Source organism: Myotis daubentonii, chromosome 4, assembly GCF_963259705.1.
Source record: "Myotis daubentonii chromosome 4, mMyoDau2.1, whole genome shotgun sequence".
In the NCBI taxonomy this organism is placed as follows: Eukaryota; Metazoa; Chordata; class Mammalia; order Chiroptera; family Vespertilionidae; genus Myotis; species Myotis daubentonii.
The window spans coordinates 85,308,793-85,329,942 of NC_081843.1; the positions used below are offsets into that span (position 1 = coordinate 85,308,793).

At 39.6% G+C, this 21,150-nt stretch overlaps 1 protein-coding gene across 4 annotated transcripts in view; it reads left to right on the plus strand.

Annotated features, from left to right (window-relative positions):
- The window catches only part of ERCC8 (ERCC excision repair 8, CSA ubiquitin ligase complex subunit), a 44,431-nt gene that overhangs the window by 22,732 nt on the left and 549 nt on the right, over window positions 1-21,150 (plus strand). For all 4 annotated transcript variants that reach the window (XM_059694567.1, XM_059694568.1, XM_059694570.1 and 1 more), the window contains 5 exons: window positions 1,429-1,529; window positions 2,819-2,943; window positions 4,895-5,092; window positions 11,131-11,211; window positions 19,402-20,256. In XM_059694567.1, the coding sequence (XP_059550550.1) occupies window positions 1,429-1,529; window positions 2,819-2,943; window positions 4,895-5,092; window positions 11,131-11,211; window positions 19,402-19,470 (574 nt within the window). In that variant the 3' untranslated portion in view covers window positions 19,471-20,256. The remainder of the gene's footprint in view (window positions 1-1,428; window positions 1,530-2,818; window positions 2,944-4,894; window positions 5,093-11,130; window positions 11,212-19,401; window positions 20,257-21,150) is intronic.

Sequence of the window (21,150 nt, forward strand, 5' to 3'; positions counted from 1 at the left end):
ACCTGAGACCCTTCTGCCTGCAGGCAGATGCTCTAACCACTGAGCAGATGGGCTGGAGTAAATATTTTCTTTAGGAGTAGTTTAGAAGCTGAAATTAATAAACCATGGTTTTGCCTTCCTTTTCTCTTCCTTGAAATAAAATGAAAATAAATATCTAATTTCTAGAAGACATTAAATTTAGTTCTTGTATATTGGGCAAAGGTTAATTTGATACAGGAAACCAAATAACAATATTTTGGTCTTATTATTCACTTTATTCTTATTTTTATCATATAAAATTAAAAGCCCAGCCCTAGCTGGTTTGGCTCAGTGGATAGAGCACCGGCCTACAGACTGAAGGGTCCCAAGTTCAATTCTGGTCAAGGGCACATGCCTGGAATGCGAGCATGATCCCCTGTAGGGGGCATTCAAGAGGCAGCTGATCAATGATTCTCTCTCATCATTGATGTTTCTATCTCTCTCCCCTCCCTTCCTCTCTGAAATCATTAAAATTTATTTAAAATCAATAAATTAATTAATTAAATTAAAAGCCCTCCAAATTCATGCCAAATGAATTCTTAAGCAAAGTGAAATTAGTTAACTGCTTGATTATCTAGACAACATCCTATCTAATAATAGACAAACATGGTAATTGACCATACCTTCGCTATGCCTCCCATTGGCTAATCAGCATGATATGCAAATTAACCACCAACAAAGATGGCAGCTAATTTGCATACTGCAAGCAGATCCCACTGTGCCGCCCACCTCCGCCAGCCCCAGCGCAGGATCCGGCCCTGCCGTGTGTGGGGCGGGGTGGGCGGTGTGGGCGGGGCGGGTGGCAGCAGGATCTGACTGGCTGCCCAACCCAGTGCGGGATCCGGACCTGCCATCTGTGACCGGGGGAGACGGAGCAGACACTGCGGAATTGGGCGTGTCATCTGCCACCAGGGGAGCTGGCCTAAGCCAGCAGGTGGTTATCTCCCGAGGGGTCCCAGACTGTGAGAGGGCACAGGTTGGGCTGAGGAACCCCCCTACCGCCAGTGCACAAATTATTGTGCACCGCGCTTCTAGTTTGAATAATAAACAATAGTAAGACTGTAGTGACAAACTTGCTTAAGCAACAAGCTCTAAACCTTATCTAGTCCTTGAGAAGAAAGATGTTCCTGTCTTTAGAAAAGAAGAAATAAAGAAAATTAAAAAATAAAATAAAATGAAAAGCAGCAGAATTCTGTCCTTGTGATCTAAAAAGGTTTATCTTTTTTTTCTTATTTTTTACTTCTTTGTGCTCCTATTGACTATTGAATGTTTGCTAATAAGGCAAAAGTATAATAACCCAAATGTACAAATAGGCTAAGACCTCCATGTGCCATAATACTGGAAAGGTAGGTGAAGAGTACAGTCACTATTCTAGTTATGGATGTCACTGTAACATTTATCTCTTCTCAGTGCTGACAGTAGAGTAAAATTATGGGATGTTCGGAAAGCATCAGGATGTCTGATTACTCTTGATCAGCATAATGGGCAAAAGTCACAAGCGGTTGAATCAGGTAATGAAGAACACACTGATATGAACTATAACAATGATAGCATTCTTATATTGGAAATTTTGAATATAACCAATACTAAATGTATATTGACAAATGGGAAATTTTGTGATTTTTTTAAAAAAGGCATTCATATTAAATCAATTTCTTAATTAAAATAAATTATTGCTGTCTTTCTTCAAAGTACAAGTTAGTATGGCATTTCATCCGTCCCTGAATTTTCAAGTGTAGAAACTTTTCTGGATTAATTTGTTACCTTTTTTTTTCTTTCCAATTACACTAACTAATACAAATTCAGTGCCACTTAGGAAGTTCTAATAAATTAAAGTAGTAGTAATAGTTAATGGCCATTATGTCAAAACAAAATTTGCAAGTTGTGTTAAATGTGTCAGCTGCAATCCAGGTGATAAAGTACCTCAATTGTATTTTTACAATAGAATTTCATTTTTGTGTAGGTTAAAATTCTGATTCAGAATTAATTCTGGACCAGAAATCATTAGGATGAAATATATAAAATCTTTAATTGTTTTCATAATCTGTTTACTTAAATTAATCAGGCTATTGAGAATGATGCTTTCTCAAAGTTATTTATTTTGAAAGTAATATAAATTTTGATTGTGAGATTAGAATAGTTATCTTCTGTTAAAGTTTTTTAAATAGGAAATATTAGTATTAATGATTTTTAATAGTCCTTGGGATGATTTTTAGATTAAAAATGGAAATAGTATATAAGAATTTTGAAAGGTGTTTAATTTAAATTTTTTGTGTTAAACTATGTATTTGAGTTTTATAGGACAGCTTAAATACCTTTTATATGTATTTTTTAAATTAATTTCAGAAAGGCAGAGAAGGGGAGAGAGAGATAGAAACATCAATGATGAGAGAGAATCATTGATCAGCTGCCTCCTTTACGGCCCCTACTAGGGATTGAGCCTGTAACCCAGGCATGTGCCTGGACCAAGAATCAAGCTGTGACCTCCTGGTTCATAGGTCGACACTCAACCATTGAGCCAAGGCAGCTGGGCACACAGCTTACTCTTTGAAGACAAATATATTTGGCAAGATTTTTTTCCATTTGACTTTTTAGTTTTCCTCTATTTTTATGGTTCTAATTTTTATAGCTTACCATATTCAAATAATCAGAGGGATGATGAATGTTAAATATAATCAACTGATGTATTTTAAGTAGTTCAGATAGTTGTCCTTTAATGTGTTTAAATAAGTAGGTCATCAGGTGTTAAATATGTGCTGAATACAAGAACAGATAAACTGAATTGTATTTTTCATTGCAGCAAACACTGCTCATAATGGGAAAGTTAATGGCTTATGTTTTACAAGTGATGGGCTTCACCTGCTGACTATTGGTACTGATAATCGAATGAGGCTCTGGAATAGTTCCAATGGAGAAAACACACTAGTAAGAAATTTTAAAAACTTCCACCTTTTGAATATAAATTAAAGAAATGGATCTGTGTCATACACCACTTGATTTTTTTTTCCCCTGTAGATTTAACTCTGTTTCTTGTCTAACTCTATTTCTTAACTCTGAGTCACAGCTTCTTGTTTTTAATTATTTATTATTTAATGTATTACATAAGTCTCCTTTTCCACCCCCATTGACCTCTCCCTGGCCACCCCAACCCCCAGCACATGCCCTCACCCCCCCCACAACCATAATATTGTTTATGTCCATATGCACGCATACAAGTCCTTTGGTTGATCTCTTACCCCCTCACCCCCCAACCTTCCCTCATAGGTTGAACAGCTAGTTTGATGCTTCTGTGACTCTGGTTCTATTTTTGTTCATCAGTTTATGTTGTTCCTTATATTCCACAAATGAGTGAGATCATGTGATATTTATCTTTCTCTAACTGGCTTATTTCACTTAGCATAATGCTCTCCAGTTCCATCCATGCTGCTGCAAATGGTAAGAATTCCTCCTTTTTCATAGCAGCGTAGTATTCCATGGTATAGATGTACCACAGTTTTCTAATCTGCTCATTTGCTGATGGGCACTTAGGCTGTTTCAAAATCTTAGCTATTGTAAATTGTGCTGCTATGAACATAGGGGTGCATATATCCTTTCTGTTTGTTCATTCATATTGTTCTTTAGATGAAATCACATGATATTTGTCTTTCTCTGACTTATTTCACTTACCATAATATCCTCTGGGTCCATCTATTCTGTAGCAAATCACATAGGGATCTTGTTAAAATAAAGATTCTAGTTCAGTAGGATTGGGATAGGGCCGAGAATTCTGCATTTCTATTTTCTGCATAATTTTCATAATTATCATTTTTAATTGCTATATAAACTATAGAATTTATGTAACATTACTAGAAATTTACATATAATCTCAGTTATTTTGCCATTTGAATTAATGCTGCATTGAATTCCTCTTGGCACACAGCTTTCTGCTGTTTAATTATTTCCCTAAGATAAATTCCTAGGAGTAGTTACTAGGTTAAGGAATAAGAATATCTTTGTTGTTTAATGGGTACAGAGTTTCAGTTTTGTAAAATGAAAAGACTTGTGAACACTGATGGTGGTGATGGTTGTACAGTTGTTAATGTGCTTAATGTCAATGAACTGCACACTTAAATATGATTAAGACTGCAAATTTTATGTTATATATATTTTATCATAATTTAAAATGTTTTAAAATAAAAAGTTATTTCCCACCAAGTACAGTATCTTTGTATTTTTGTTGCATAATAAACCATTTGGCCTTTAGAAGGAATGCCCAAATTAAGTGCCTCCATGTTTACCTCCCTTATACCCATATTGAGTGTCTTATGGTTTCTTAAAATGTTTCCTAAATTGTTGAGAACTCTTTTTCTTCTTCTTTTTTTTAATCCTCACACAAGGATATTTTTTCCCCACTGGTTTTTAGAGAGAGTGGAAGGGAGAGGGAGAGGGAGAGAGAAACACCAACATGAGAGAGACATATCGGTTGGTTGCCTCCCACATGCTCCCGACCAGGGCCGGGATCCTGCAACCAAGGTACATACCCTTGACCGGAATCAAACCCAGGACCCTTCAGTCCACAGTCTGATGATGCTCTATCCACTGAGCCAAACCGGCTAGGGTGAGAATTATTCTTTAAGGATGCCTTAATTGTCTTTTTATTTCTATCAAGGTTGAAATGTGAACATTTTTTTTTTGTGGGGTTTTTTATTATTTGTATTTCCTTCTTTGAAATGTACATTTATGTCATTGGCCCTTATTTATATTAGGGCATTGGTCATTTTCTTTAGATATGAAAGAACCCTTTTATAGTATATTCTAATATTTCAAGTAAATATTTCTAGTCTTTATCTTTTTAATTCAGATTTAAGAAGTAACTTTATGATTTTACATCCCACAGGTGAATTACGGAAAAGTTTATAATGACAGTAGGAAAGGATTGAAATTCGCCGTCTCCTGTGGCTGTAGTTCAGAATTTGTTTTTGTACCATATGGTAGCACCATTGCTGTTTATACAATTTACTCAGGAGAACAGATAACTATGCTTAAGGGACATTATAAAAGTGTTGACTGCTGTGTATTTCAGTCTAATTTCCAGGTAAGAATGATACCAATGGGAATTTAAAATATTCAGGTAGTTAGTTTGCCAGACTCGTTGTATATAAAATGTATATGTGTGTGTGTGTGTGTGTGTGTGTGTGTGTGTGTGTGTGTGTATCAGAATAAATTATAATTTAATTATGAGGAATTATATTTTTAATTCACATTTGAGTTAGGGTTCATTAATAAAGGCTAATATAGAATATATTTTTAGGTGGCATAGGATATATTTTTAGGTGGCATAGGATATATATATGAATCAATATATAATACTCAACAGCTTCATTGAGATAAATTCTTTCTTTTGCATATGGGCTCCATTTATTTAGAAAACCTCGGGCAAATTAAAATAAATTCTTGCAAACAATATTTTTGGGAAAATAGAATATATGTGTCTAATCTTAAAATACAGTTTGTGTATCTTGATTTATGTATGTATGAGTCTGTGTCAAATTTTGTTTATTTCTTATTTTCTGCCAATAGCTAATAAGTTTGCTTTTGAGTTAATGCAACTTACATAATTTCTTAAATACATATCTATAACTGTTAGTTTAACATCGTGACCTTTCTCTTTCATCTCTCCCATGGAGTGGATTGATTTTTCAGAGAACATTTACAGAAATTACTTCATGTACTTCTTTTTTTTATTTTTTTTATTTATTGCTTAAAGTATTACAAAGGGTATTACATATGTGTCCATTCATGTACTTCTTTAAATGAGTCTAATATAGCAAGAGTGTTGGTATTCACCCTGTTTTGTAGAAGAGGAAAGTGAGGCTCATGAAAGTTAAATATTGATAGAATGAAAATTATGGAATATTAGAGCTAGGAGTGACTTAAGTGCCACCCAATGGAGCTCTTACTCATTTATTAGTACTGATTAATTTGTGCCTGACACTATGCTGTAAGATATATAGGGCTGATTTTTCAGCCAGCATGCATCATTATGGCAATACCCATTATTAAAATATTCAAATACATGTCCTACTGTCTGTTAAATAGTTGTTGCACCAAAATCCCTAAGTGACCTCTAGCTTCACCCTCTCCCTTGGGATCTCCCAGACCTCACCTCAACCCAACAAACTAAAAGGGACCTGCTTCTACCTTATGGCCAGTATCTCTTCTGATTAATCAGTGTCCTGGTGTACTAGTAGTTAAATATTTTTTTAAAATATATTTTATTGATTTTTTACAGAGAGGAAGGGAGAGAGATAGAGAGTTAGAAACATCGATGAGAGAGAATCATCAATCAGCTGCCTCCTGCACATCTACTGGGGATATGCCCAGGTACATGCCCTTGACCGGAATCGAACCTGGGACCTCTCAGTCCGCAGGCTGACGCTCTATCCACTGAGCCAAACCGGTTTCGGCGTAGTTAAATATTTTTAGTGTTACTTCTGGGAGAAGAAATTAAAGCCATCAGAGAGATGCCATGACATGTTTCAAACTTGCAAGTAGTTACTGACAGAGAATGATTATTCATTCAAATAAATTATTAGAATATTGCACCTCTTTTCTTGTCCAGAGACAGAGACACAGCCAAGATTTTAATCCAGGTATTCTGACTATAAATCATTGTTTCCAACACATCAGAGCTTCCTAGCAGTTGTGCCTAGAATGGATTGAAAGTGTGCCAAAATATTAATTCCCCTCCATCCCTGGAATAGTTGGGGTAAGCCTGGGACAGCCAGAAACCTGGGGCCAGTTGCCTCCTGACAAATACCATTTCTATATGCTATGTCCTCAGATTTGAATCATTGCACTATATCAGAAAGCTTCCAACTCTTACGCCATTTCATCAATTATGATTTCTGGGAAAGGAAGATAATTATAAATCTCAAAAGTAAAAGAGAGGTCCTAACCAGTTTGGCTCAGTGGATAGAGTGTCGGCCTGCAGACTGAAGGGTCCCAGGTTCAATTCTGGTCAAGGGCATGTACCTTGATTGCGGACACATCCTCAGTGGGGGGTGTGCAGGAGGCAGCTGATCGATGTTTTTCTCTCATCGATGTTTCTAACTCTCTATCCTTCCTCCTCTCTGTAAAAAGTCAATGAAATATATATAAAAAAAAAAAAGTTGCACTTCTACATCCATTTAGCATTAGAAACCTTTTCCAAATTAAATGTTACACAAAACTCACTGTCTGAAAACAAAACTGATACTTATAGTAATCTACATATATAAAAACGTATGCAACTGTACGACTGGTCACTATGATGCGCACTGACCACCAGGGGGCAGACGCTTAACGCAGGAGCTGCCCCCGGTGGTCAGTGTGCTCCCACAGCCAACCTCCAGTGGTCCCTTCCCCTGGCTGGCCCCGATTGACTCCAATCGCCAGCCAGGCCTAAGGACCCCACCTGTGCATGAATTTGTGCACCAGGCCTCTAGTTCTATCAACACTAATAAAAGAGAAAAATGGTAATTGGCGTACGAGCTACCCTTTTCATTGGCTAATCAGGGCTATATGCAAATTAACTGCCAACTGAGATGGCAGTTAACTGCCAACAAGATGGCGGTTAATTTGCATATGTAGGCACAATGCAGGGAGGCGAAAGGGAAAGCAGGAAGAAGCCCCCTGCCACTGACAGTGATCAGAAACCCAGGGGGGAGCTAAGAGCTGGGGGGCAGGGCAAAGGCGGCCCCAGGGCCGCCTTTGCCCTTCCCCCCAGCCATGATCGGAGAATCAGGCGCCTTTGCCGCCCTGGCCAGTGATAGCAGGAAGCAGGGGTGGAGCCAGCGATGGGAGCTGGGCACGGTCGAAGCTGGCAGTCCCAGGAGCTAGGGGTCCCTTGCCTGGGCCTAAAGCGAAGCCCACGATTGTGGGGCCGCTGCAGCTGCGGGTCCCCGCTGCCCGGGCCGAACGCCTAGGCCAGAGGCGTCAGGCCTGGGCAAGGGGCCGATCCTGCGATTGGAGGGTGATGGGGGTCAACGCCTGAGGGCTCCCAGTATGTGAGAGGGGGCAGGCTGGGCTGAGGGACACCCCCCACACACACACACACACACCCAGTGCACGAATTTCGTGCACCGGGCCCCTAGTCATAAATATAACAAGATATACCCAACATGAAAATAAATAAAGATAATAATGGTTTGTAACCCATTGATTAAATTAAGGATGCACAAATCCATTCTGGTATAAGTAAACTAATAAATTGAAAGTCTGATGAAGAATAGAATATTTACATATCTCAAAGTACCACACTACAAAGTATTAATTAAAAAGGCAAAATGAGTACTTTTACCTTCAAAGAACCTGGCATACATTACCTTAATCAAATGATCAAAGTTAATATTCTAGTTATGGGACATCAGTGCTGTGATATTCCTGGCAAAGATGCATCACCAGAATTTAGTTATAAGGAAATGTAAGACAAAATTTGAGAGACTTTCTACAAAATAACTGGTGTATATCTTTAAAATTGTCGTGGTCAGGAAAGCCAGAGACTGAAGAACTGTTCAGATTGAAGGAAAGTAAAGAGATATGACAACTAAGGGCAGCATGTGCTATTTAAACTGGGCCCTTTTGTTCTAAAGGTCATTTTTGGGACAATTGTTGCAACTTAAATGGGATCTAAGTATTAGCTGATAGTAATATATCAATGTGAATTTCCTGATTTTTTGCTGTAATTTTTCAATTATAGTTTATATTCAGTATTATTTTATATTAATTTCAGGTGTACAGCATAGTGGTTAGATAATCATATACTTTACATAGTGGTCCTCCTAATACTTCCAGTTCCCGCCTGGCACTGTACATAGTTATTACAATATTATTGACTATACTCCCTATGCTGTATTTTACATCCTCATGATCAATTTGTACTTCTTAATTTATCCACCTTTCCCCCCAATTCTCCAATTCACCTCCCCTCTGGCAACCATCAGTCTGGTTTCTATATCTATGAGTCTGTTTCCATTTTATTTGTTTATTTTGTTATTTAGATTCCACATATAAGTGAAATCATATGGTATTTGTCTTTCTCTGACTTATTAGCCTAATACCCTCTAGATCTCTCTATGCTGTCACAAATCAGAAGCTTTTTCATTTCATAGTATATATGTACCACCACTTTATCCATGTGTCTATTGATGGGTCTGAGGTTGATTCCATATCTTGGCTATAGTAAATAATGCTGCAATGAACACACAGGTGCATATGTTTTTTTGAATTCATGTTTTGGGTTTCTTCGGGTATATACCCAGAAATTTAATTGCTAGTTCATAAGGCAGTTCCATTTTTAATTTTTTGAGGACCCTCCATATTGTATGGGCTGCACCAATTTGCATTCCCACCAGCAGTGCACGAGGATTCCCTTTTTTCCACATCCTCACCAGTACTTGATTATTGATGGTAGCTATTCTGACAGGGGTGAGGTGACATTTTATTGTGGTTTTAATTTGCATTTTTTATGATTAGTGATGTCAATCATCTTTTCATATGTCTATTGGCCATCTGTATGTCCTCTTTGGAGAAGTGTCTATTCAGGTTCTTTGTCCATTTTTAAATTGGATTGTTTGATTTTTTATTGGTGAGTTGTAGGAGTTCTTCATAAATTTTAGATATTAACCCCTTATTGGATGTATCATTGGCAAATATCTTCTCCCATTCAGTAAGTTGTCTTTTTATTTTCTTGATGGTTTCCTTTGCTGTGCAAAAGCTTTTTTTGTTTGATGTAGTCCCATTTGTTTATTTTTTCCTTTGTTTCTCTTGCCCAATGAGATATATCAGAAAAAACATGACTACGAGAAATATTAGAGATTTAACTTCCTATGTTTTCTTCTAGGAATTTTATGGTTTTGAGTCTGACATTTAATTCTTTTTTAAAAATATGTTTTTATTTCAGAGAGGAAGGGAGAGGGAGAGAGAGATAGAAATATCAATGATGAGAGAAAATCATTGATTGGCTGCTTCCTGTATGCCCCACCATGTGGATTGAGCCCACAACCTGGGCATGTGCGCAACCAGGCATCGAACCTTGAACTCCTTGACTCAACCACTGAGCCAAACTGCTGGAATGACATTTAATTCTTTAACCCATTTTGAGTTTATTTTTGCGTATGATGTAAGAAGGCTGTCTAGTTTCTCTTTTTTTTTCTCTCATGTTAAATTTTATCAGCACCTTTTATTGAATGGACTGTCTTTACCCCATTGTATGTTCTTACATTCTTTATCACATATTAATTGACCATATAGGGATGAGTTTATTTCTGGGCTCTCTATTCTGTTCCATTGATCTATGTATATGTTTTTAGGCCAATACCATGCTATTTTGATTATTATAGCCTTTTAGTAGAGTTTGATATCATGTAGTGTGATAACTCGCCTTTGTTCTTCTTTCTCAAGATTGCTAAGGCTATTTGGGGTCTTTTGTTTTATATATACATTTTTGGATTATTTGTTCCAGTTCTGTGAAAATCGCCATTGGCATTTTGATAGGAATTGCACTGAATCTTTAGATTGCTTTGGTTAGTATGAACATTTTAATGGTATTAATTCTTTCTATCCAAAAGCACTGTATATACCCCCATTTATTTATGTCTTTTTCCATTTCTTCAGTGTTTTAAAATTTTTCAAGTACACATCTTTTACCTCCTTGGTTAAATTTACTCCTAGGTATTTTATTTTTTGTGTGCAATTATAAGTGGGATTGTTTTCATATCTTCCCTTTATGATAGTTCATTATTGGTATATAAAAATGCAAGCAATTTTTGGATATTTATATTGTATCATACTACTTTGCTGAATTTATCAGTTCCAGTATTTTGTGTGTGTGTGTGTGTGTGTGTGTGTGTGTGTGTGTGTGTGTGGAATCTTTAGGGTTCTCTACAGTATCATGTCATCTGCAAATAATGACATGTTTTTAGGCCAGTTTTACTTCGTCCTTTCCAATTTGGATGCCTTTTATTTTTTCTTCTTATGTGATTGCTTGGCTAAGACTTCCAGTACTATATTGAATATGAGTGGTTAAAGTGTTTCAAATTAGTACCAGCTTTAAATTAACTCACAGTCACATCTTTGTTTTCTGTGTTACAGGAACTTTACAGTGGTAGCAGAGACTGCAATATCCTTGCTTGGGTACCATCCTTAAATGAACCAGTACCTGATGATGAGGAGGTAAATATTATTTGTACAAATTTGTACAGTGACTTCTAAATCATTAAGAAAAGGTTATTTACTTTATGTGGGAGAAATTTTTAAAGCATTTCTTTCTATTTTCTGATTTTAAAAATAATTTGCCTGTTATAAGACGCTTGACAATTTCAGGAAAATATTAAAAGAGGAACAAATTTCTAAAAGTTAAATTAATTACTAACATTTTTATTTACTACTTTTTTCTGTGCATGTGTCTTTTTTAACACATTTAATATCATGCTTGGACATACAACTTGGTATCCTACTTTTCTCACTTAATATTGTACAATAAGCCTTTTTCGTGTCGTTAATAACTATTGTTTTAATAATATAGCATTCTGTCATTTATATACCACAATTTACTTGTAAATATTTACTCATTTATAGGCATTTCTTTTGATCATTATTAACACATAAAAGATGTTCATAAATTATTTATATTTCTGATAATTTCTTTGGATAGAATAGGTGACATTTCTAAAGCTCTTTTTTCACACTGTCAAATTTTACCAATTTACATAGCAAGCAGTCTGTTAGTTCCTATCTTAGAGCATAAATTGGTACAAATATGACAGTATGACTAAAATGCCTTAAAAATGTGATGTGTAAACAAAGATGAATCCATAGTTTTAAGTAGTAGACTCTGTATTTTTTTACTTTTTGCTGTTGTTGTAATCCTCACCTGCAGATATTTTTTTCATTGATTTTTTGAGAGAGTGAAAGGGAGGAAGAGGGAGAGAGAGAAAGGGAAAGTGAGAAAGAGAAAAAGTGAGAGAGAGAGACATCAATGTGTCTCTTTCATATTGACTGGTTGCTTCCTGCATGTTGCAGCGACCTCAGGTGCCAGAGATTGAAACTGCAACCGAAGTTCATGCCCTTGGCAGAGAATTGAATCCTGATGGAGAATTGAATCCGAGACCCTTTGGTCCATGGGTTGACACTCTAACCACTGAGCAACCGGCCATTTATGTCAAGCTATCTTAGGTGATATCTTTCGTACCAAAGATATTCTTTTACCAAGCACTGCTAATCGCCTTATTGCCTGTTAATTATTTTATTTTGGCCCTAATCTAAATGAAAGAGAAAAAAAGACAATGACAAATCTTCAAGTGGCCGGCTAAACGCTGTATGAATACCTCCAGATTTCATCATGTGTCTAATTGGTTTATTATGGCCCTGTTTAGTTTTAGTGCATAGCAGCTTTAAGTGACCGAATATTCTTCTGTAGAAAGCTCAATGTGGCCAAGTAATTTGATTCAGCCATTTATTTTGCATTATTATTTAATTACTATGTCCTGCTGTTTGGAAATCACTATATACATTAAATCCAAGTTAAAACAGTATAGATCCAGTTAGGAAGTATAACAATTATTTACCAAATGAAAATAAAAGTTAATCTACTATTATGTATGTTTGGAAAAAGGACAATAGAAGAAAACTAAAATGCTTATTTTATGAAGATACCATGTTATTATGATTATTTATTTCCCTATTATGTAGTCACTAGGGGCCCGGTGCATGAAATTCGTGCACTGGGTGAGTGGGGGGGGGAGTGTCCCTCAGCCCAGCCTGCCCCCTCTCACATACTGGGAGCCCTCAGGCGTTGACCCCCATCACCCTCCAATCGCAGGATCGGCCCCTTGCCCAGGCCTGATGCCTCTGGCTGAGGCGTCCGGCCCGGGCAGCGGGGACCCGCAGCTGCAGCGGCCCCGCGATCGTGGGCTCCGCTTTAGGCCCAGGCAAGGGACCCCTAGCTCCTGGGGCTGCCAGCTTCGACCGTGCCCAGCTCCCATCGCTGGCTCCACCCCTACTTCCTGCTATCACTGGCCAGGGCGGCAAAGGCACCTGATTCTCTGATCATGGCTGGGGGGCAGGGCAAAGGCCTGCCCCCCAGCTCTTAGCTCCCCCCTGGGTTTCCGATCACTGTCAGTGGCAGGGGGCTTCTTCCTGCTTTCCCTTTCGCCTCCCTGCATTGTGCCTACATATGCAAATTTGCCGCCATCTTGTTGGCAGTTAACTGCCATCTTAGTTGGCAGTTAATTTGCATATAGCCCTGATTAGCCAATGAAAAGGGTAGCTCGTACACCAATTACCATTTTTCTCTTTTATTAGTGTTGATAGTTTGAACTCCTCATCTAAAAAAATTTTTGTATATGAGAAGTTCACCTGAATAAGGAGAAAATAAAATAGAGATACGCAAGTTAGCTTTATTTTTGTTTTAGAGCTGTAAATCCTTATCTTTCAAAATATACTGTTTTGCTTTAAGATAGCAATCATTCTCATCCTCCTATCTAATAATAGACAAACATGGTAATTGACCATACCTTTGCTACGCCTCCCATGGGCTAATCAGCGAGATATGCAAATTAACCGCCAACAAAGATGGTGGCTAATTTGCATACTGCAGGCAGGGCAGGACAGTGCGAGCCACCAACGTGAGCCACCATCCAGGCCCCGTGGGTGACCCCAGAAGCCGCATGATATGGTAGTAACTCTATCAGTAAGCACTCTGAAAGTCAGTGGCATAAATGCACCAATTAAAAGACAGATTATGAGGGTGAATCAAAAACAAAACCCACTTTAAATATAAAGACACATATAGATTAAAAGTAAATGAATTAAGCTGCAACCTGTTTTGCTCAGTGGATAGAGCATTAGCCCGTGGACTGAAGGGTCCCAGGTTAGATTCCAGTCAAGGGCATGTACCTCAGTTGCTGGCTTGATCCCCAGTCCCTATCAGAGCATGTGCAGGAGGCAACCAATCAATATGTCTCTCCCTTTCCCTTCACTCTCTCTAAAATTCAATGGAAAAATATCCTTGGGTGAAGATTAACAAAAACAAAGTAAATGGATTAAGTAACGTTAAAGACATTATAAGAAAAATATATTCCAAATTTTGTTAGTTGTATAATGGTTATGTTTAAATTATTAACACCTAAGAAATTGGGTGAAGGGTACATATAATATGCTGTAGTATATTATAGTTTTTTTTACATGTATGAGATTATTTCAAATTAAAATATTAAAAAATTAAAAGTTAATAAAATATTAATTGAAATTTATCTGCATTACATGAAAAATCTCCTAATTGCTTTTAGCATAATTTATTAAATTGTGCTAAAATTTACAAGGGTTCAATTAAAAAATCTTAATTCTAAATGATATAATAGAAAATATATAATAATGCAGTTATAAGCACTTATCTGAAAATAAAAATTTAAAGAAGTGAATTTAAAGAAGGGATTAGCCAAAGAAAATATATGCACAACCCATGGACACAGACAACAGTATGGTGATGGCCAGAGAGAAGTGGGGGCCAAGAGCTGGGTTGAGGGGGCAAAAGGGGGGAAATAGGGACATCCTATATCAACACTAATAAAAGAGAAAAATGGTAATTGGCGTACGAGCTACCCTTTTCATTGGCTAATCAGGGCTATATGCAAATTAACTGCCAACTAAGATTGGCAGTTAACTGCCAACTAAGATTGGCAGTTAACTGCCAACAAGATGGCAGCTAATTTGCATATGTAGGCACAATGCAGGGAGGCGAAAGGGAAAGCAGGAAGAAGCCCCCTGCCACTGACAGTGATCGGAAACCCAGGGGGGAGCTAAGAGCTGGGGGGCAGGGCAAAGGCGGCCCTGGGGCCGCCTTTGCCCTGCCCCCCAGCCATGATCGGAGAATCAGGTGCCTTTTCCGCCCTGGCCAGTGATAGCAGGAAGTAGGGGTGGAGCCAGCGATGGGAGCTGGGCACGGTCGAAGCTGGCAATCCCGGGAGCTAGGGGTCCCTTGCCTGGGCCTAAAGCGAAGCCCACGATCGTGGGGCTGCTGCAGCTGCAGGTCCCCACTGCCCGGGCCGGACGCCTAGGCCAGAGACATCCTGCAGGGGCAGGGGTGGAGCCCGCGTGATCGCAGCGCCTCCCCGCTGCCACTGCAGGTCCCCGCTGCCCGGGCCGGACGCCTAGGCCAGAGGCGTCAGGCCTGGCCAAGGGGCTGATCCTGAGGTTGGAGGGTGATGGGGGTCAATGCCTGAGGGCTCCCAGTATGTGAGAGGGGGCAGGCTGGGCTGAGGGACACTCCCCCCCCCCCCACACACACCCAGTGCACCAATTTCGTGCACCGGGCCCCTAGTAATAATAATAATAAAAGGCTAATATGCACATTGACTGAACGGCAGAATGGCCGGTTGCTATGATGCGCACTGGCCACCAGGGGGCAGACGCTTAATGCAGGAGCTGCCCCCTGGTGGTCAGTGCACTTCCATATGGGGAGTGCCACTCAGCCAGAAGCTGGCTCATAGCTGGCCAGTGCAGAGGGGTTGCAGGAGCCTCTCCCACCTCCGTGGCAGCATTAAGAATGTCCAACTAATGGTTTAGGCCCGATCCCTTGGGGGCCTAAGCCTTTAAGTTGGACATCCCCCGAGGGCTCCCTGGCTGCCAGAAGGATGTCTGACTGCAAGCTTAGGCCTGATCCCCCAGGGAGTGGGCCTAAGTCAACAGGTGGACATCCCCAAGTGGTCCTGGACTGCAAATGGGCGCAGGCCGGGCTGAGGGACCCCCCCAACCCCGAGTGCACAAATTTTTGTGCACCGGGCCTCTAGTATTAATATAAAATGGTATGTGCTAAGATTATTTTCACAAAACTTTAGTTTGAAAGATTTCTGTGTATGTAGGTAGAACATGAATGTGATCATTTTATAGATACCCAGTGGAGAAGTCCGTCTATACAAGACTCTGTTCCTGACATGTATATTTACTGTTTAACTCATATTTAAATGTTTTCCATCTCAACTATAAAATAACTCCTGCAGTTTCCCAGAGAGGCAACTACACATACACACACTCACTTAGCCTTTAGTTTCAGGTAAATTAAGTAATAATAAAACTGGTAGGTAACTGGATTTGAATCCCCATTTTGCCATTTATTAGTGGTCTGAGACAAGTTTATATCATTAAAGCAAAAATCGTTTTTAGGATCCCTTTCAGATTCACCCTTAGGTGAGATTTACTTCCCCATCAACCAAGATATAATCCATTATGGGTGTTTCTTCTGAAATCCTAGATAGGGGAGGAATTTAGTTCTGCATTAGAAACTTGATGGGTATTGGGTAATAGGAACAAATTTTATGGTTTTGAAGTATAAATCCTGTTATTTAATTGACAGGCTGTTTTATTATATCAGTATTCTGCCTTTTGGCCTCTTCTTCCTAAAATAGTTGTGGTCAAAGCAAGCCTATATAACTCTTAATCAATTTTTCCTTTCTGAGATCTATAGGTCAACTACATTATAGTCTAAATTTGACCTCTCATGAAGAATCTTACTTCATTTTGGGTCACACAACACAGAACTGTTTTATTTATCATTTATGCAAGTGTATAATTACTTGCTGACACTAACAACCCTATATTCTACCTATGAAGACTTTCCAGTAATGACCATTAAGAAATTTAGGATTTATCAAGATGTATGTGTGGTAGATGCTTTCCCAGTTTTTGGACCTGGATTAGATCCACTCTTAAACTCATGCTTTCCGATCTCCATGACATTTGCAGTTATCTGTCAATAGAACAGGCAGCCTGGTAAGATAGAGATGTTCAAGTATAGGAAGGATGTCCACTAGGAGGAGATGTTGTAGAGAAAACTGTTGGTAGTTACATTTGATCAGTGGGTCCCAAGCCAGTAATATGTGTACCACATCCATCCATATTTTTACTGCAGCTTTTAACTATAAGTATGATGTTTTATTTGTGATTTTTAGCAATAAAATATACTTCCTATACATTACAGTATAAGAAGTAATGTTACTACTATATTGTTACTACTATAAACAGTAACGTTTATAAACAACTACATTTCAATTTTCACTTAATTATTTTTATTTCTTTGCTCAAAAATAATATACAGTAAAATATAATTTTACTTGTCTGTTGAGTCTCCAAATGAAATTTAAATGTTTAATAGGTTACATAATGGTCTTCCATAATGGAATTTGGAGGCATGACCTTTATATGCTTTATCCAACTAGGGATGTTTTTGGTAGATGTGTAAGGCAGAGTTAAAGACTTCCAAAGATAGAGTAGGGACAAGGAATCACCTTGCCCTTAAGGACAATGCATCTTTGAATAAACTCTCACTAGATAACCTAGTAGTTAAGTTATAAACCCAGTAAACATTTGGATGAAAGAATAAATGAATACAGTTAAGTATGCTACTCTTGCAAACACATAGACTGCTGCGAGGAATAAGTGAATAGTTAGCTGAAATTTGGTAACAGTTTGGTATCTGGACATTTGAGGTACAATGGAATTTCATTTGTATACCTAAGTGATGACAGTCAACATTAGGTTTAGTAATAGTTAATAGTGATAATAGCCAACATTAGGTTAGTAATAGACTCTGAGCTATAGGACAGCCATAAAGAATACCTAAATTAATATATTGTTTACAACCATCCTGGCTGATACTCTGGGTATTTACTGGAAAGTCTACTTTTTCTACCATTATCATTGTTTGAACTATAAAATTTTGTCATCCTGGTCATCAAAAAGGAAATGAACATTCTCAAACATACACTAGGGATTACCCTTATCATAAAATATTGCTGTATGTTGTAAAAAGCAATACATGTAAGATAATTTGAGTAGTCTTGGTGGTAATTTGGGGTCTTGGAGCAAATGTAAAAGCTGCAGAATAAGAAGTAAACCTGGCTCATAATGCCCGGACACTCAAAAAAAAAAAAAAATGAGACCATCTTAAAGCCCTTCAGTCATTTGCCAGAGAATAAGAAGGTAACCATTTAAAATGTTTCCTTAAAAAGTGAGTTGATTTAAAAATACCACAAATAATTAAAGTTCCTCTAGTTGCTAATTACCTTTATTAGGTATGACTCTAAAGTTGTAAGAATACTGTGATGTTTTATTGTTTTAAATAAACATCACCCAAATGCATGTTATCTTTCCAAGAAAACTCCCAGGGAAACCTAGTGCTAATGACAAACATGTTACCATTTCTGACACATTTTTGCATTGCTTCTGAACCCCCTTACCAACCATAAAAAATAAATAAATAAACCTCACAGCTTATAACCTAAATTACTTTTTGAACCAAAAATGGTATTGTTCAGGTTGATGAATACCTTACTCTTCATTTTTGGATATTTGCTTATTTATAAAAGTCAGGTCCATCCAAACAATAAAAAGTTGTCTAGTCAGACTGTAGACCTGATTTCAGTCTTAGCTATATGGATGGTAATTTGTTACTTTCTCCAGGTAATTCCAAAGAGTTGCAGAAATACATTAAGCAATAGCATCATGGTGTGTGTGTGTGTGTGTGTGTGTGTGTTGCACAAGTGCCCATGCACACACTCTCATGAGCTCACATGTTATGTATGTGTTGTGAGGTAACTGCTTTGAGGGAAATGTAGATAATTTAGATAAAGTCTGGTATGTCTATTTAAAATGAAATTACGTTATCTTATACTAGAGGCCTGGTGCACAAAATTTGTGCACAGGAGGGGGGGGCAGTGTCCCTCAGCCCAGCCTGCACCGTCTCCAATCTGGGACCCCTTGAGGGATGTCCGACTGCCCATTTACACCTGATCCCACCAGGCAGTCGGACATCTTTCTCACAATCCAGGACTGCTGGCTTCCAACTGCTCACCTGCCTGCCTGCCTAATTGCCCCTAACCACTTCTGCCTGCCAGCCTGATCACCCCCAACCACTCCCCTGCCAGCCTGATCGATGCCTAACTGCTCTCCTGCCAGCCCGATTGCCCCCAACTGCCCTCCCCTGCAGGCTGGTCACCTTCAACTGCCCTCCCCTGCAGGCCTGGTCACCCCTAACTGCCCTCCCCTGCAGGCCTGGTCCCTCCCAGCAGCCCTCCCCTGCTGGCCTGATCACCCACAACTGCCCTCCCCTGCTGGCCATCTTGTGGTGGCCATCTTTGACCACATGGGGGTGGCCATCTTGTGTATTGGAGTGATGGTCAATTTGCATATTACCCTTTATTAGGTAGGATAGTATGTGAGGTGTTTCTTACATTACCTTTGTTTTATAATTAACAATTATTTCTTTCAAAATATCTAATTGTTTTTTATCTGATATATTTCATAACTATATTGTGAACCTAAAATCATGAGATAAATTAATCAAATCTTTCTTTCTCTCCTTTTTAGACCTCAACCAGATCACATTTAAATCCAGCATTTGAAGATGCCTGGAGCAGCAGTGATGAGGAAGGATGAATGTCAATCCTACGTACCTTTGTGTCTCTATTAATGAAAATTTTAAAATGGACTGTTACAGTTTTGTTTTTTTTAACTGTTCAGTGATAGCTAAATTAGCTCTGAATTTGGATGAGTTTTCTCCTCATATTTTAAAATGTGATTAGTATTGCCCTAGCTGGTGTGGCTCAGTGGATAGAGCGTCAGCCCTTGGACTGAAGAATCGTGAGTTTAATTCCGGTCAAGTCCATGTACCTCGGTTGCAGGCTAGATCCCCAGCCCTGGTCCGGACGTGGGCAGGAGGCCACCAATCGATGTCTCTCTCTCACATTGATGTTTCTCTCTCTGTGTCTCTGCCCCTATCTTCTACTCTCTCTAAAATTAAATGGAAAAATATCCTCAGGTGAGGATTAACAACAACCAAAAAATGTGGTATTTTCATGAAATCCTAAAACAGATTTCTATATAGTATATTTAATCAAAACATATCTCTTGATCCCAATTGCTGTGACCTAGGGCAGCCCCTATTGCTATAGTACAAGGAGATAAGTCACAGCACCCCATGTGGGGTCTTGAGCAGACTGTGTGATGCTCTCTCTGAGGATGAGCAAGTGGTGGTTAACAGCACTGACTGTCTACTGGCTACACCATCAGTCTGTTAATTTTCACTTTCAAGGACAATTTTACTGAGGATGACTATATAAAAAATAATAATTGAAAAGTTAGCATAAAAATGTTTTATTCTTTCTTACTCCTGTATTTGGTTTTTGTAGTGATTTCATTTAGTTGACTGTTGTCTAGCTTTATGTTAAACTAGGGGCCCGGTGCACGAAATTCGTGCACTGGGTGTGGGGGGGGGGGAGTGTCCCTCAGCCCAGCCTGCCCCCTCTCACATACTGAGAGCCCTCAGGCGTTGACCCCCATCACCCTCCAATCGCAGGATCGGCCCCTTGCCCAGGCCTGACGCCTCTGGCTGAGGCGTCCGGCCCGGGCAGCGGGGACCCGCAGCTGCAGCGGCCCCACGATCGTGGGCTTTGCTTTAGGCCCAGGCAAGGGGACCATCATATCCCCCCAATCCCCGGCTCCGCCCCCCACCCAGGCCTGATGCCTCGGCCAGAGGAGTTGACCCTCATCACCCTCCGATCACCAATCACCGGATCGGCCCCTTGACCAGGCCTGAGGCCTCCGGCAGAGGTGTCAGGCCTAGGCAGGGGACCCCCAGCTCCCCGCGGTTGCAGGCTCCGCCCCTGCCCAGGCCTAACGCCTCTGGCCTAGGTGTCCGGCCCGGGCAGCGGGGACCCACAGCTGCAGTGGCCCCGCGATCGTGGGCTCCGCTTTAGGCCCAGGCAAGGGACCCCTAGCTCCCGGGACTGCCAGCTTCGACCGTGCCCAGCTCCCATCGCTGGCTCCACCCCTACTTCCTGCTATCACTGGCCAGGGCGGAAAAGGCACCTGATTCTCTGATCATGGCTGGGGGGCAGGGCAAAGGCGGCCCCAGGGCCGCCTTTGCCCTGCCCCCCAACTCTTAGCTCCCCCCTGGGTTTCCGATCACTGTCAGTGGCAGGGGGCTTCTTCCTGCTTTCCCTTTCGCCTCCCTGCATTGTGCCTACGTATGCAAATTAACCGCCATCTTGTTGTCAGTTAACTGCCAATCTTAGTTGTCAGTTAACTGCCGATCATAGTTGGCAGTTAACTGCCAAT